A 16649-nucleotide genomic window follows, 5' to 3' on the forward strand; every position below is an offset into this window, starting at 1 on the left:
AGCACCAAAGACTGTCTGAGTTTGCCTGGGAGTTCAGGGGCAACTTCCAGTGTGGACGGCCTGGCTGCTTTTGCAAGAATCAGATGAAAGAGATACCAAATAGCTGGGGAAGAGGGCCGGGATGGCGACAATCCAGGCCGACAGAACAGCGTGTACTAAAAGAGTACAGACAGGACTAGATAGCCCCAGCCCTTGGCACCCACTGGCGTTCCTTGAGGGGTTGCAAAAGTGCCCTGCAAACTTCTTAGGAAAGAGAATCTCTTAAGAGAGGCAACCTCAGTGCTTAAATCCTACAGCCCTGAGACAGGCTCAAGGCCCCGTGCTGGTCTGGCTGGGGGGGAGGGGGTGCTTTGGCAAGTGTGTTTTCTCTTCTGTAAACCCAGGGCAATGAGCCCTTCCTTCCACAAAGGGTGATGGAGGTTCACTTAAGTGAAGCATGTGAAACATATGTTATAAATACCATGTCTGCAAACCACAATTTGATGATTAAGTGTGTTTGGGGGGGGTACCCTGCTGCCTGGTCCATCAGAGAAACACACTCTCTAGCAATGAGTCTGAACAACTGCCACAAAAAGATATCTGTGTTCTAGACAGAGGTCACCAGAACAGCTGAGCTTTGGGAAAGACACGGCAGTTTGTGGCCCTTCATTCCATGGCAGGTCCTGGGGGTGCGGGCCCAGTAGTGGGTGGGCCTCAGAGAGGGTACCCCTTTGCTGACTAACCTCCCCCATGGGAAATGCAGTTTGCCTGCAGGGGGAGAGGGCTGGGCTCTCTGGAAACCGTGGGGTCACTGACCTTTTGTCGGCTGGTGCACATCACCGGCTCCTCCTCTCCCGGCCCCCCCCTCGGAGAACAGTAAGGACCCTACTGGAGAAGCAGAATTGGGGAGTCAGGCACAGGGGGCTACCCAGCCAGTCCCACCCCAGCCTTGAGGTGATGGAGTGCTCTATCCAGGGCAGAGGCCCTCTTGCTTAGAGGTACAGGTTTGGGTTAAGGGGATCTGCTCTGGGGACTCACTTGCTTTGGAGACTCTAAGGAAAGAGCCCATCGATAAACCAAGGATCACTGGCCCCAGAATCCCCACCAGACTCATCACCACCAACTTTTGCCCTTTGCCCAGGAGTGGGGAGCCAGGCAGAGGAGCAGAGGCCTCAGGGCTGGTTCAGGAGCCCTTCTGCCCAACAACATGCACACAGACCAGCCCTTGGGACCTGGAGGCCCTGGGCTCCCGCATCCAGCTCCTCGCTCGTTCTCCTCCCCACGCTGTATCTTTGCCCACATCCTCTCAGCTGGGTCAGAATTCAGGCACCCAAACTCCCCAATTCACACACCACACCCCTCGTCTGAGGCAAACCTGTCTATATCTGGTTCATTTACAGGGAGTGCTCGTAATGTCACCTTTGTCCACATCTTTGCCAGTTACTGTGGGGCATCGCAGGGGCAGGGCCATGGTTTCTGTGTCTACATTGTCCCTCCGCTGTGCCTTCAGAGGGCTGTGCACACCAAGGGAGGTCCTGACTAGCCAGAGCTCATATTGCTGGGGAAGCCCTTTCTCAGGGATGACTCCTTGCTCTAGACCACCAGCTTGTCAGCCCCAGGCCTCCTTTCCAAAGGCCCCTACAGGCATGTATTTCCATGCCGGTCCTGGTCAGCTTCAGCTTTCCACCCACCCCTGCCAGTGACTTGAGTGCTCAGCCCCCGGCTCCCAGGCACCCACATCTTTTGCCAGGCCCCATGGGGTGGCTTCAGGATGAGGGGAACTCAAGAATAGAGTTTAAAAGTCCCTACACAGGTCCTTCCTCCCACCCTAGTCCCAAATCCCCAGAGCCAAAGCTAGAGTAACACCTGAACTGTGGAACTTTAGAGGGGGAGGGGCCTTTTGCCCTTCATCTATGACAAAGGTGAGCCACAGCCAGCACTCCCAGAGCCAGGCATTGACAGGCAAGAAGGATATAAGTGAACCTACCAGGTCCTGACTCCCCACGTGGGCCTTCCTCTTTCCCCACATTTCTTGCCATAATTTCACATCCCTGCAAAAATCACAAGCCCCTACCTCCCCTGACCTAAATCCATCCCAAAGTCCAGATCTGAGTCTCTCCCAAAGCCCAGTCTTTGTCCTGTAGGCCTCTCTTGCCTACAAGCTAAGGACCCCGCCTCATCCCCATGGAAGATGAGCCCCAGCAGAGGACTGCCCTGGGCAGGGGAGCAGTGCCTACAGGGAGAAGGCCAAATACATAAGCTCAAGAGAGTCAATGACCAGGAGGCCTGGGGCGGTCATAGAGGGCAGGGATGACGGTCAGGACTCCTGGGCTCTGTCTCCAGGAGCTGAACACCCAGGGCTTTCTGAAATGGTAGGGACTTGATAGAAGCTAAAAATATATGAGCAGTCCCAACAGTAGCACCAATTAAAGTCTGTGTAATCACCAGCAAGTCACTGCATCTCTCTGGGCCTAAATGTCCTCACCTGTTAAACAGAGTCAAGAGACGTTCAAAAGACACAGGGTGAAGGTGTGCAGCAGTACAGCTGTGGAAGGGGGGACCCCACACCAGCATCCCCTTACTTTCTTGCTCACTCCATCATGGGTACAGGGGGCACCCCACAGCAACGGGAGGAGGGAAATGAGGCTGCCTAAAGTCCCTCTTTCTCCAGCCCATGCTTTTCTCTTTTTATTTGGATTCATAGAGAAGAAAGAATGAGCAGAATGAGTGGAAGGAAATAAAATACCACCATGAGAAAGAAAAAAAAAAAAAGCAAGATACACTACCAGGAAAACGCAAAAGGTGACTGGAGACAACGGCAGGAGTTCAAACATCTCTTGATGTTAGAAACCAAGGTGAGATGAGGGTGTATGGAGTGTGTCAGGAGGTGAGGAGAGGGGAGAGCACAGATGTGGGCAAACCCCACCCCCACCCCAGCACCCCAAAAAACCAAAGACATGGCAGAGGAAGGGGGTGGGGCGGGTCGGAAGGAGGTGGGGCAGATGGAGGAGGGGAAGGGGCACAAGGAGAGCAGAAAATCCAGGCGCAGGTTGGGGGCAATCCAGTCCAATCCAAAGCAAACCAGAACTTCAAACCATACCTTCGCTGTTTAACGTCAGGTGAGCCGGACCTTGGAAAGGGGAAGGAGAGAAAGAAAAAAAAAGGAAAAACAAAAAAAGAGAAGAAGAAAAAAGAAAGAAAAGGGGAAAGAAACAAAGAAAACACGAGTCATCAAAATCAGCCAGAGAGAGGGGAGAAAAAAAGCTGCTGCTGCCACAATTTAAAAGCCCTTTTTAACTTGTGACAGACATCGGGGGAGCCCCCAGCCGGAAGCTGGGGGAGGGGCCCGATGCCGAGACAGAGGGGGGAGGGCGGGCGCCGAGAGGGGGGCGCGGGGCCGGGAAGGAGGGGCGGGATCACTGCGGGGGGAGGTGTTGGTTTCTGTGTTTCATTCTTGCCGGAAAAAAAAAAGGAAAAGGAGGCGAAGCATGAGGCTGGGGGCTGCTTTTTCCTTTTTCTTTTTTTCTTTTTTTTTTTCTTCCGGGAGACGGAGAGAAAAAAAAACGGTCAACGAGAAAAAACGATTCAGATGGAGGAGAAAATAAAACACGACACAAAAATCAAAGCCACCTGGAGAGAGAGAGAGTGTCCTGTTAGCGTGGGATTGAGCGGGCAGGGGGCCTCCAACCCCCCCGCCCCACCCCTAACCCCTATGGACCCTGGCAGGTAAGAGGGGGCAGGAGGAGCCTGGGCCTACAGGGACCCCCCACCAAAGTGAGCTTTGGGAAGGCTCCAATACCACCACCCCTGCGCCTCCCACATCTTCTGTAGGACAGCGGGCACCCTGCTGCCCCAGCTCTATAAGGACACTGGGATTTGGGGGACCAAAGCGAGTGCAGAAGCAGGTAGAGAAAGCAGAATCTAGGATACACTGGAGCAAGGGTGGGAGACTAACAGCCTAGGGCCAGGGCTCCCCGACAGCAAGAGGTAAAGAGGTTCTGCCAAGATCCATGGGTAGAAGGCCCAGGTCTCTGACAGGTCAAACACCTCCTTCTAAGTTGTTCTATGGACCCCCTTTCTCTAGACAAGCCCTCTCTGTGATGACCCAAAAGCTGAATTTTGAAAATGGAAAACAGAAGCCCTATATCCAACATTGTAAGCAAGAGCAGCTGGGACCTTTTTTGGGGTTACCTTGGCCCCTTAAGAGAGCCTGGTCAGTCCTGGCCCAGGGCACCCCTCAGCCTTAAGGGAAGAGACTCCGGCCCACAGGACCAGGACCCCAGTCCCTAGAAGGCACCCATCAAGGACAGCTCTCTCCAGAGAGGCTGAGGCCCTAGGACCTGAAATGACCAGCCAGCCCCAGTAAACCTCAGCTCTCCCCCTCCTCCCATCTTGCACCCCTGGTGTCTGGCTAAGAGGGTGGGAAAGGAGCAGCCCTGCAGTGAGTGCCACGTAGCCCTTGGAAATCACCCCAGCCGCCAAGGCAATGGGATGTGGGGCCTGGGGGTGAAAAACTGGACCACAGAGGGTAAAGGGCTCCCAGTGTCTCTGAGATGAAGCTCAGGGTGGGTAAGCCTGGGTTCAGGAGGAAGGCTCAAGGAGGCCAGGAAGATGTGGCCAGGGGCCAAGGCCTGGATCCTGTGGAAGATGTGGGCAGATGGTTCCTGGTGCCCCCTTCTCTCCTGGGCAGCATTGGTCTCTCCCCACCTCTGGGTCTGAGGCTAGTTGGGGGAGGGGGCACAGCTGCTAAGGGCTGCCTCAGGACAGAACAGCTCTTAGGAAGACACAGGTTTTATTCACAAAACGAGGGGGGGGGGCCAAGCATTTGGACTGTCTTATATGTTGCTCTGAATGTCCCCACCCACTCTTTCCCCAAGAACTACCGGCATCTTCTTCCAAACCCCTAAATCCAGGACCCAGACCCGGAGCCCTAACGCCTCATCTAACTTCCTGGCAAACATGGACTTGCTCACTGGTTCCCGCCTTTGGAAACCTAGGCCTGGAAGCAGGTGGCCTGTGGACCCGACCTCTGTCCCCACAGGCCTGTACTACTGCTGGGGGGCAGCATTTCTCCCCTTGCAGACCCTTCCACTGCCCAGCTCCTAGCAGCCTCATTAGCATGCGGCACTCTCCCTCTGTCACCACGGCAACCAGCTGCTCAGCTCCCTCAGGCGTGACAGCACCAGCCATCTTGGTGAAGGGGAGGCCAGTTCCCTGCCCTGTCTCCCACGGCTCAGTCCAGCCTGGCCCAAGGGAGCTCACCCTATAGCCTGCCTCCCCACCCAGCCTTGAAATCACTACTCCCTCCTCATGCCCAGCTCCCCCTCAATGCCTCCCTCCCATGTCCACCTGTGGCATCAGCCCTTCCTCCCACCGCTGAAGAGGCTGGCTGTGACGGATGGCATTACCGAGGGTCCTTTCCTAGGGCACTTTATCTGGCTGCTTCTGTGTCTTCTCTCTGCTACAAGAGGCTGGGGGGAAAGGAGGTGGGGCAGTGGGAATCCCCCAAAAGGAACTGCTCATCAGAGGTCTGGGGAGCAGAATGGCTGGGTTCCTCGGAGAAAGCTAGGCCTAAGACACAACATCAAGAGGCGAGAAAAGAGGGGGAAGGCATGGAGGACTCAGAGAACTGAAGAGGTCCAGAGCGTAGTGCCACAAAGGAGGCCCCAGCCCACCCCCCTGAAACCACCACTTGCCAAACCCACCTCTCCACTCTCAGTCTCACCTCCTCCTCTCCCACCAAAATCCCTAGAGGACCAGCATCAAAAGAAGGGAGCCGGTTATAAGAGACAAGATTCAGAGACACACAAGCAGAAATGTTACAGAGAGACACACAGAATCATCACATCGCTAGGTATGTACACACACAGCATCACATCCAAACCATCAGACCACTGTGCCGCCCCCAAGAAATGGCTAGGTGATGTCACAGGTCTCAGTCCCCACTAGTCTCCAAAATCCAGCTTCCCTGCCTATCCTATTCGGTTGGAAAAGAACTGTTCCCTTTCTCTCTCTTCCTAGCTCCAGTCGCTTCTCCCCAGAGCAGCCCCCCTGCTTGCTTCTCTTGGTCTTGGTCTGGCTGTTTCCACCTCCCCGTTTCAATCCTCTCTGCCCCTCCCTCCATGCATGTCCTTCCTCTTCCCACCTCTATTTACCCCCTCTCCTTCCTCCTGAATATCTGCCCCCTCCTACCTCCCCCAAGCCTCTCCCCTCCACCGTGTTTCCCCTTCTCTCTTCCTCACTTCATCTCTTCCTTTGTTCCAGAGCAGACATGACATCAAGAGCAAGTAAAAGTCACATCAGCACTAAATCTTATCTCCAGCCCTCAGAAGGCTGTGTCCACCAGACACGCAGGCTCTCTCTCACACGCAGAGGTAAACACTGACGCTCGGAGATGCAGGCACAGACACACACACTCCTACAGGGGCACAGAGATGTGGGCCTCGCCACGGAAGACAGGACGATGGAGGCATACACCTCCACACATGCTCAGACGCATATACCCAGCAGGTATGTGCAGATGTGCACAAAGGCACACAACAAAGCAGAGCTGTAGGCATGTGTGCTTGCTCACACACACACACACACACACACACACACAAGGGTGACTACACACTAGGACCAGGGGACCTGAGGACATTCAGAGAGAAGAGACATCAACCAGAGAGACCAACCAAACTGGACACCACAAGGAAAAATGGATTCCAACCCCACACTCAGACCAAGAGCCCCCCCTTCTTTTTTCCCAGGACTCCTGCTCTCCCCTGCACCTCCCAGGGCAGGGCCCAGGGAGCTCCTAGCCCAGGGCTGTGAGCATCCCTCCCACTCCTGCTTGCTTCTCCAGGAAGAGAACGCGGGTAGGTTTGGTGACTGAGATCCCATCTCCCACCCACCTTGCCACCTGCCTTCTCCAAGATGGCCATGTGCGCTCACCAGCAACCCAGCCTCCAAGTCTGGACCATCCAACCCAGTCTTTCCTTTCCATGACCTAGTCCACCCCGGAGGAAGAAAAAAATGGGGAAAACCAACCCGAGCTGGAAGGTTCAGAGAATGACAGGAGCCCAAAGAGAGCCTAGGGGAAGACAGAGGCAAAGAGACAAAGAAAGAGGTCCCGGGACAGAGCTCTGGAGAAAAACCAGAGAGAGAAAAGGCAAACAAAAGAGAAGAGGGAAAGAATGGAGAAAGCATCCCCAAAGAGTCACACTCTGCACCCTTGCCCTTGGCCTGGGCGGAAAGAAGAAGCAGACCACCCCCACTTACTGGCCCCTGGGACAAGGGACAGGGGCCTGCCACAAGTGTCTATCAGCCCAGAGAAGCCGACACCTACCCAACACTCCCTGCCCCAGGGATAGGCCCCCACCCTCTGCCTGCACTCTCCAGACCCCAGACTGGACTGAAACCAAGTGCCCCCAGCCCCATGTCAGCCCCGTAGGCACAGCTTTCCTGAGCTTCCTCAGCTGGACTGGGTACAGCACTGTTTGCTCACTCTCTTCTGGGCATTTATATCCTCCAGTCCTGTCCCTGGTCCCTGTCCCTGTCCTTCCGTTTACTATCCCTGTCTCCTCCCTAAGGAAGAAGAAAGGCCAGTGGAAGACAGGGAACTGGAAGGGCCGCCCTCTGCTTGGCCGATCTCCCCAGCATACCAATAAGGAGGGAATAGGCTAGAGGTGGGGCAGAGGCCGCCAAGAAGATGCCCAGACATCCTTCCCCAGGCCCGGGCAGGGGAGGGAGCCCTTAGGTCGCTAACGATTCCCCCTCACGTAGGACCCCACACAACTGATCCGCCACTGCAGTGACCAAAAGGCCCCACTCACCTTCCATGGGGTGCTCCTCTGCAGGCCAGCCAGGTTCAGGAAGGGGTGAGGTGGAGAGAGAAAAAAAAAGGAGGGCTGTTAGCAGGGATACCAAGACAGGGTCCTCAAGCCCACCCAGGCCCTGACACAAGTCACCCAACCTAAAAGGTTCTGCTGGGGATGAGACAGAGACAGAGGTGTTTCTTGAGTCGGTGCCTTGCACTTAGGATCACACAGCCCGATAGGACCCAAGCCTCGTATCACAGTTCAGGAAACTGAGGCCCAGGGCAGGGAAGTGACCACTCAAGGTCACATGGAGAATCAGAGGCAAAGCCAGGAGTGGCAGGCAGGCGTCCTGACTCCCCCAGGCACGCTCCTCCCCTGTAATCCAGTACATATCTGAGACAGATGGGGACACGCTCACATGGGGCTCACCAGAGACATACGCTCAGTGACACACTAACATACATAGGCACTTATAGGTCCAGAGACTCATATAATCTCTCACATGGCTCATATCTAAAGACTTTGCACACAGGACCCAACCACCCCCCACTGCTACCCACCCAGGGGAGAAAAATCATGGGTATACATATCAGAAAAGTGCTGTGTGACTCCCATCCCAGTCACTTAACCTCTCTGAGCCCCCAGTCCCTCTTCTGTAAAAGTGAGAAGGGTGGTTTAGAGCATTTCTGAGACCCCCTCTGGCTCTAGTTTTGTGATTCTATGATAAACACCTTCTTAACATCTGAATGAGGCAATGGGGTCCCCAGGCTGGATGGGCTTCAGTGGTGGAGGGGGTCAAAACTCAGTGGGCCACACTGAGCCCATCCCTAGGTCATGGCACAGCCTTTGGGCAGTCAGCCCTCACCTAGTAGGGCCGGTGTGGGCTTGGCCCTGGAGCGTGCCAGATGAGTCAGGAGAGAAGGCTGAAAAGAGAGGACAGAAGCAGTTTCTTCACCTCCTGGAATGGGCTGGGCTCTGGCCTGCTTTTTTTTTTTTTTTTTAATATATCTTTATTGATTTCAGAGAGAGGAAAGGAGAGGGAGAGAGATAGAAACATCAATGATGAAAGAGTCATTGATTGGTGCCTTCTGCACGCCCCCTGCTGGGGATCGAGCCCGCAACCCGGGCGTGTGCCATGACCTGGAATCGAACACCCGATCACCTGGATCCTAGGTCAGTGCTCAAACGCTGAGCCACGCCAGGCCGGGCTGGCATGCTTTTGTTAGAGGACCAAGTCAGCCCTCCCCAAACACTTCTGGCACGCCCACCTACAGGAGCCTGTAGAGAAGCCACAGGCGGAAATAGAAACGGCACAGCCTACAAACACAGACCCTGTGGGGAAACACACACACGCACACACGCATGTGTTCCACAGGATACAAGCGCATACACACAAACAGCAGTTCAGTACATATTGAGGCTGCAAGTACACACAGTCTCCTCCTACCTCCAACCTTATTTTGTGCTATTTGCTCATTTGCTCTTAGGGGTTTAGCTCTACTCCAGAAACACATACTGTCATTTATCATAACGTATGCCACCCCCATAATACACACACAGGCTGAATGCAGAATCAATACCCGCACAGTGACCTAATACACAGTATTAGATGTGTACACACCACGCCCCACACACACCCTCTGGTGGTAAAGACACCCTGAGACCAACACAGCTCCCTTTTTTCCTATCTGTCTATCCATCTGTCTACCTATCTATCTCCCATTTTCTAAGCCTACACACACACGCCTCTACCTATGTGTTACAAACAAAACTTCCTTTACCTGACAGCTGCATCCCCCAAAAGCTGTCTATACGATGCCTTTCTATTTTTTTATTTTTATTTTTTTGTTAATCCTCATCTGAGGATATTTTTTCCATTGAAATTTAGAGAGAGTGGAAGGGAGGTAGGGAGGGAAGGGGAAGGAAAGAGAGAAAGAAACATCGATGTGAGAGAGACGCATGGATTAGGGGCCTCCCGTAGCCGCCCCCACCAGGGGCAGGGATCGAACCTGCAACCCATGTATGTGCCCTTGACTGGGATGGAACCCGTGACCCTCGGTGTGCGGGCTGACACTTTAACCACTGAGCCACACCAGCCAGGACATGACGCCTTCTTAAACAAGCTGAATCACGTTACGTTGGTAGGGCCTGGTTCACTGGAGAGGCCCTCGGGAAAACCCTTGGTCTCTCACGACGAGCCCTATGTCAGATCTCTCTGGCCCCAGGTGCGAAGGCCCTCGTCAGTCAGCACAACCACCTCTCCAGCATCTGTACAAACTAGGAGGCACGGTGACCTCCAGATAATCCAACATGGCAAGTATTCCAAAAGGTATTTATTGTCCCCTGCCCTGCCACCGACCTGGGTCATGCTGTGCTCAGGAAAGCGAAACAACTAAGCTTGGTTTGCTGTCTATACAGGTTCTCCCTCTCCTGGCTTCAGAGAGATGGCACCTAGGGACTCATTGACCTCGCTTTCTTCGCTGTTCTTCGCTTTCTGCTGATTCGCCTGTGCCCCTCACCTGCCATCCCGGGCCCCTCCAGGCTCACTCCCATGCCCTCCACCCTCCTCTCTCTTCTCCGATAGGTCACTTCTGTGGCTTAGGGGCCCCCCAAAACTGTATTTGCAGCCCCAGCCTCTTCCCTGGGTGCCAGTCCTGCATCCTCACCCGTCTGCTCAGCAGTTACTTGGACAGCTCTCTGCCATCCAAACTCCACCACTAACACCATGCTCGACATTGCCACCCCCAAAACAAAGTGCCCATTTCCCTGCATTTGGCAAAGGCACTGCTTTCAACCAACACTTCTTGAGCACCCACTAGGCGACCCACACTCTGCCAGGCTCCAGAGATCCCATTAGTGACCACGCACCATGCAGACCCCCAGCATGTGCCACCCATGTCAGCCTCAGAGCAGCCTGTATGTGCTCAGTGGTATTAACTACCTCCTTTGGATAGAAAAGGATACTAGCCCAGGAGCACAAAATCCCCTTGGCCTTTGTCCACTGCACTCCTAAGCCACCATAGCCCTCACCCTCACCCCTGGTTTCCTGCGTTAGACTCCTGCTGGTTGGTCTCCCTGCCCACCCCAGGCTGGCTCTCTTGGCACCAGTACCAGATACACCTGGCCAAATACTGCTGTGATCAACACACACACAACACACACACATGCACACACACACTCAGAACTTCTCAGGGGCTCTGGTACAAACCTCTCTCTGTCCTCTTGACCTAAATATCCACCTGCCTTCAGAAAAGCTCTACCTGAGTGTCTCAGGGATTTTTCACACACCACATGTCCAAAATGGACCTCATAACCCCTCCCCTACAACCCCTCTCCTGGGCCTGCATTCCCTGATTAGGTTAGGCACCCAGAAATCAGCCCTGTTCTGTTTTCATACCAATCACCAGGTCCATCAGCTCCACCTCCTAAAACCCTAAAATCTAAACTGAGCTCCTAGAAGCCCTTTTCATCCCTCCATCACCATCAGCACAGCCCCAAGGACAGACCCTCATCAGATCCTCTCCTCAGAACATTAATAAGCCTCTTGAACGACCTCCCGCTAGCACCAGTCTTTTCACCCTGCAGCTCACAGCCCAAGCACCACCAAAGTGGTCCAACCAAGTCACGGACCTACTTATAACTTCAGGGCTTCGCAGGGCCTACAGGATAAAGCCCAACCTCCTCAGGAAAGACCATTAGAAATTTGACCACTCCTCCCCCAACCTCCTTTCCTACAACAATCCAGCTTCCAGCCACACCCAACTTTTTCCCATTTCCCTAATATGCCACTTTTCTGCACATACTATTCACTCAGCTTGAAACACCTTTGCCCATCCCCCTTCTTCCCATCCTCAGCAGCCTGAAAAAGTTGACTTTTGCTTTCAGACCAGGTCAATACAGCTCTGTCTGTGTTCTGAAGTGACCCCCCCCCCCCCAGGCAGAGCAAGCCATCTCTCTTTAGTGCCAGCTCTCGATATGTACATTGTGTCATTATTTCACTTATCGGATCTGTCTTGCGATTGTGTTTCCATCTCTGCTTCCTGACTGGACTGTGAGATATCCAAAAGCAAGGACAATGTCTCATTCATCTCTCTACATCCAGCTGCTTATGCAGTTCCTGGCTCAGGAAAAAGCATGCTTATGTTTGTTGAATGAATAATAAAAAGCACTTCTCACGTAATGAGCACTTCAAGAGTACCTGGCTCTTCCCATGCACTGTATCATTTCCTCACCACCATCCCCTCATCCATGGATACCGCTATTACTCCCTCGTAAAGATGGGGAAACTAACGCTCAGAAAGTGGAAGAAACTTTTCCAAGATCATATTATTCGTGAGGAACAGAGTCAAAATCTGAACCCAAATCTGTCTGGCTTTAAAACTTCCAATGAAACTACATTCTTGGCCTAGAAGTCAAGACTTCTAGAAGTTGACTTTAATCTACAGTTCTGATTTTATCTCCCACAAGGCACAAACATCTTGCTCTCCTCACTCGCCCCTGAGACACCTGACTCACACCCTCACCTGGTACACTAGACTCCTCATTTAGGCTGTTTTCCTGATGGGAAAGCCCTGACCTTTCCTTTCCACCTCCACAAATCTCACTCAGTTATCTCAAGATCTAGCCAAGTCCCACCTCCTCCTTGAAGCCTTCCCTGACCACTAGGATTAATAATCATGGTAGCATTTATTCATCACTTAGAATAGAGCCTGGCACATTGCAAAAGATTCCACATATTAACTCACTTGGTCCTTAAACAACATTATAACCTCCATTTTACAGAGGACATTGAAGAACAGTGTGATTAAGTAAACTGCCCAAGTTCACACAGCTAGCAAATAGCAAAGCTGGGACTCAAACCAGGCAGCCCACGCTCTTAGCTATTCCACCATATGAGGTTTTCCTTGGGAACATCTACCTTGTCTCTAGGGTCTCGCAGCAATCACTCCCTGTACTGCTCTCTTGAGCAGTTGGTCCCGTTCTGCCCGGAGGAACCATCTCCAGACACAGAAACTGTCAGGACGGCAGGTGTCAGATGTTAGAGCTGACAGTGAGTCCACATACATGACCTCATTACTCAATCTCCACACACCTGGGTTGTGGCTGCCCCACCAGAGGGCATAGATGGTACTATCTTGCCCAACATAAAGTTGTGAGTCCAGCAGGTTCATTACTGAGGACATTGATGAAGACTGGAACAAAAAGAAAAGGTTCTGAGAGCCAAGACTGACATCATAACTGTTATGCATGAAAACTGCTGTTTTCTCATAGGAGAACCTCTCAGACCCTGCCCAGGCTCCACTTACTGTTAGTGGCACACAATCCTACCAGGCCTGGGAATGCTGGTTTCAAAGTTCACAGACACGGAGAGCGATGAATATGAGATGCTATCTGACAACCCCTCCTAAGGGCGGAGGTGGAAAAACTAGAAAAAGCTAATATAAGAATTCTAAAGTCCAGCAGTCAAGCACCATTTCAGTCAGGGACAAACCTCAAAGAAGGGAAAATCCAGTGCAGTGCCTGAGGGGAATCACGACACCCTGAGTCATCCGGATGAGGTTAAATCACATTCCAAATATGATGCTTACGGAGGCAGGGAGGTGTGCAGCATATATGAAGATTTCCACCTGAATGGTTTCAATGTTAGTGAGCAGTGTGTTTTAATGGGAAAAAGCCCACTTTCCAGAGTGGGTTCTTCCTAGAGGGCTCAGAAGATTGAGAGTCTCCCGGTAGATTTCCACTGCCTTCTCTCAGTGCTGGGACAGCCAACCAATAAATACAGGAACACCCTCATCACATACTGGCTTAAGGAAGCTGTGGCCTGAGAAATTTGGGGTAGTTACTGATTTCTGATCAAAAGCTGTCCCCAAGCACCCCAATAAACCAAATGCAGGTAATCCATGGGCACAGTTGACTGGCCATCTCTCTGTTTGGAGGCAGCATGGACAAAGGTGGGGACAACAGGTCCCGGAGTCAGCTCAGGGTTCAGAGCCCAGCTCTTACATCTCAGGTGGTGATCAGGAGGATTAAATGAGATAAAACATTCATGGCACCTAGCGAATGCTCACTGGCTGCCAGGCCCCGTGCTTTCATCCTTGACTATGTGATCTGACTCTCTTTTTGTTCCAACTGCTCCTTCACTGTCTGCTGCTGCTCCTCTCCCTCCTCCTCCCAACTGGATGCTCCTCTGAAGTCTTTCACCTTCTCCTTGGGCACTTCATCTGATTCCAGAGCTTCAAATACTCTCTCTCCATGCAGGTGGCTCCCACATCTCCATCTGCAGCCCCACCTTCAGTTCAGAGCTCTGGTCTCATATTGCTGTCTGGACGCCTCTGTCTAGGAATACCAAAGGGTATCACAACCCAGCACATATGTGATCTGCGGCCAGACCTGCTCCCTTCCTGACTTCCCCCTTTCCTTTCGCGCACCCACCATTCTTCCCACCACGCAAACCTGAACTCTCATCATCTCTGCCCCGTCCCCACCTCCCCCGCATACAAGAGACAGACCCCACAGCTCCAGCCTCAGGAGTGGCTCTCAGCCACGACTACCATTGCTGCCATCACAGCTGCCACCACCCTTCCTTGCCACTCCCCAAGACAACCAAGGTTCGGGGCCTCACTATCTCTTTCTTGAACTATCTCCCAACTGATTTCTCTACTGAATAACTCTGCCCCCTATAATCCATTCTACGCCTCACTACCAGCTTCCAAAACAGCTCTTGTTAGTCACCTACCTGCTCAAAATTCTTTTGTGGCTCCATCTGCCAATACCCTGTAGACAGTCAGCATCCAATAAATGTTGGTTGAAGGACTTAAGTCAAAACTCCAAGACCTGGTCTCAACCTGCTTCTCTTGCTTTAGATTCCACCATCTTCCCTGTACTCTTTGGTGCCCCTCTACGAACAGGACTACCTTTCCCCCCTTCCACACCTTTGTTCTTACTGATTCCTTTGCTTGGAGAGACCTCCCCCAAATCAAGCTTACTAATCAATGCTCAAGGCCAATCTTAAATAGCATACCCTTTATTACCAACCGTCCCCACTCTCCCCTTCTTCAAAACCCCAAGAGCAGCCCGGCTGGACGTGGCTCAGTGGTTGAACATCGACCTAGGATCCAGGAGATTGCAGTTCGATTCCCGGTCAGGGCACATGCCCTGGGTTGCAGGCTCAATCCCCAGCAAGGGGTGTGCAGGAGGCCGCCAATCAATGACAACTCTCTCATCATTGATGTTTCTCTCTCTCTCCCTCTCTCTTCCTCTCTCTGAAATCAATAAAGATATATTAGAAAAAAAGCAAAACCAAGAGCTCTCTGCCTGTAACAGTAACTACCATTTACTCACCACTTATTAGGTACCAGACATTGATTTAATTCCCATAACACACCTGTGATGTAAACGTGCTTATCCCCATTTAGGAAAAATTAGTCTGAAGGTCAGGTATTCATCTGATGTCATAGGCCTAGCAGTGAGTAGGAGAGTCAGATTCAAACCCAGATCTGAGCCTTGGAGTCCATGGTTTAATCACGAGGCCACACTGCCTTGCTGCATCTCTGTGGATATCTATTACGCTATTTTATGTTGTTCTTTTGCTGTTGTGTATTAGCATTTTCTATGTGCTGGGCAATATTCTAAGCACTTCACAAGAATTAGCTAATTTAATTCTCACAACAAACCTATAACATAGGTACTATTATTGTCCCCATTTTACTGATAAGGAAATCAGGGCAGAGAGAGCTTAAGTCCAAGGTCACGGCCCAGGCAGTCTGGCTGCAGAATCTGCTCTCTTAATCACACACTAGACTTGTTTTTTATCTGCTTCCCCAATTAAACAGTCAGCTCCGGAGCAGCCCCTTAATTCATCTCTGATTCCCCTTCAGGCCCCAACACAAAGGAGGCCTTGAAAGCTATCTGTTGAACGAAATCACCAATGAACTTACAAAACACTCACATGAGACACATGCATCTACCTCCCTACCAACACTCACTTTACCGCTAGTTTCATATTTCTCTCCCAAACAAAGTACACACCTGACCCTGCCCTACACCTCCATGTCCCCAGCCCTTGGGAGGTCTCCCACGAGCCTGTACACCCTTCTTCCTTGATAGCTTTTCAGCTCTTTCTCTACACACGTGAGTGTCAGGAGGAGGAGTCCATATGCAAACCACTACAAAATTCCTGTCTACTCTAGCCCAGCTTTGGCAGATAATCAGCAGCAGGTATACACACTCAGTTGTTCACACTTAGCTCTGTCTTCAAGTACCTGTGTCCAGACACCCCAGAGGGGAAAAGAACATTCCCATTCTCACTCAATGGGTAGGCCCAGACAGGGGAAGGCAGGGGGGGACTCCAAAGGATCCACAAATCCATATGCACACCAAACACCTGAAGGCATATCGGCATGTCTTGCATATGAAGTTAAACCTATTTTTTTCTAATGTATATTTGATTAACCACAATGGCAAATATAACATCGAAGTCATCTAAAAGCTTTCCTGAATTCATAGTAGCTTTGCATCGTCTATTTTCACAATAAACAGACATAAAATAACTACTACTTGTAATAGGTACTGTGAAGTACTGACTTTAAAAATGTCCTTAATCTCATAAAAAGTTGAGAACCACTCAAAGCAGATAATAATGAAGTAACTGTACCTTCCAGGGAATCCTGGGGCCTCTGGCCCTGAGCTCTGTCTCAGAGATCAGGTGCCAGGCCTGCCTCCCTTAAAGTCTTCCTCCCTTAACCCCAATACCGAGGGGTAGGAGCCCCATCTTTTCCTCCTTGGCTACATGAAAATGTACGAGAAGTGTAATGAGCACAGGATACTACAGAAGCTTCCCAGAAAATAAGGAACACAAATATAAGGAGAGGG

The 16649-nt window shown here is 51.9% G+C and overlaps 1 protein-coding gene across 4 annotated transcripts in view; it reads right to left on the reverse strand.

Annotated features, from left to right (window-relative positions):
* The window catches only part of NRXN2 (neurexin 2), a 96382-nt gene that overhangs the window by 76322 nt on the left and 3411 nt on the right, over nt 1-16649 (reverse strand). Inside the window, exons 2-4 of one of the 4 annotated variants that reach the window (XM_087821960.1) lie at nt 7794-7811; nt 3080-3109; nt 796-864 (exon numbers count right to left, since the gene is read on the reverse strand). In XM_087821960.1, coding sequence (XP_087678086.1) covers nt 796-864; nt 3080-3109; nt 7794-7811 — 117 coding nt within the window. Of the gene's footprint in view, nt 1-795; nt 868-3079; nt 3271-7793; nt 7812-16649 lie in introns of those variants that run through there. The other 3 variants (XM_087821958.1, XM_087821959.1, XM_087821955.1) reach the window with 3 other exon arrangements.

The sequence above is a fragment of the Miniopterus natalensis genome, chromosome 11, assembly GCF_054644295.1.
Source record: "Miniopterus natalensis isolate mMinNat1 chromosome 11, mMinNat1.hap1, whole genome shotgun sequence".
Classification (NCBI taxonomy): Eukaryota; Metazoa; Chordata; class Mammalia; order Chiroptera; family Miniopteridae; genus Miniopterus; species Miniopterus natalensis.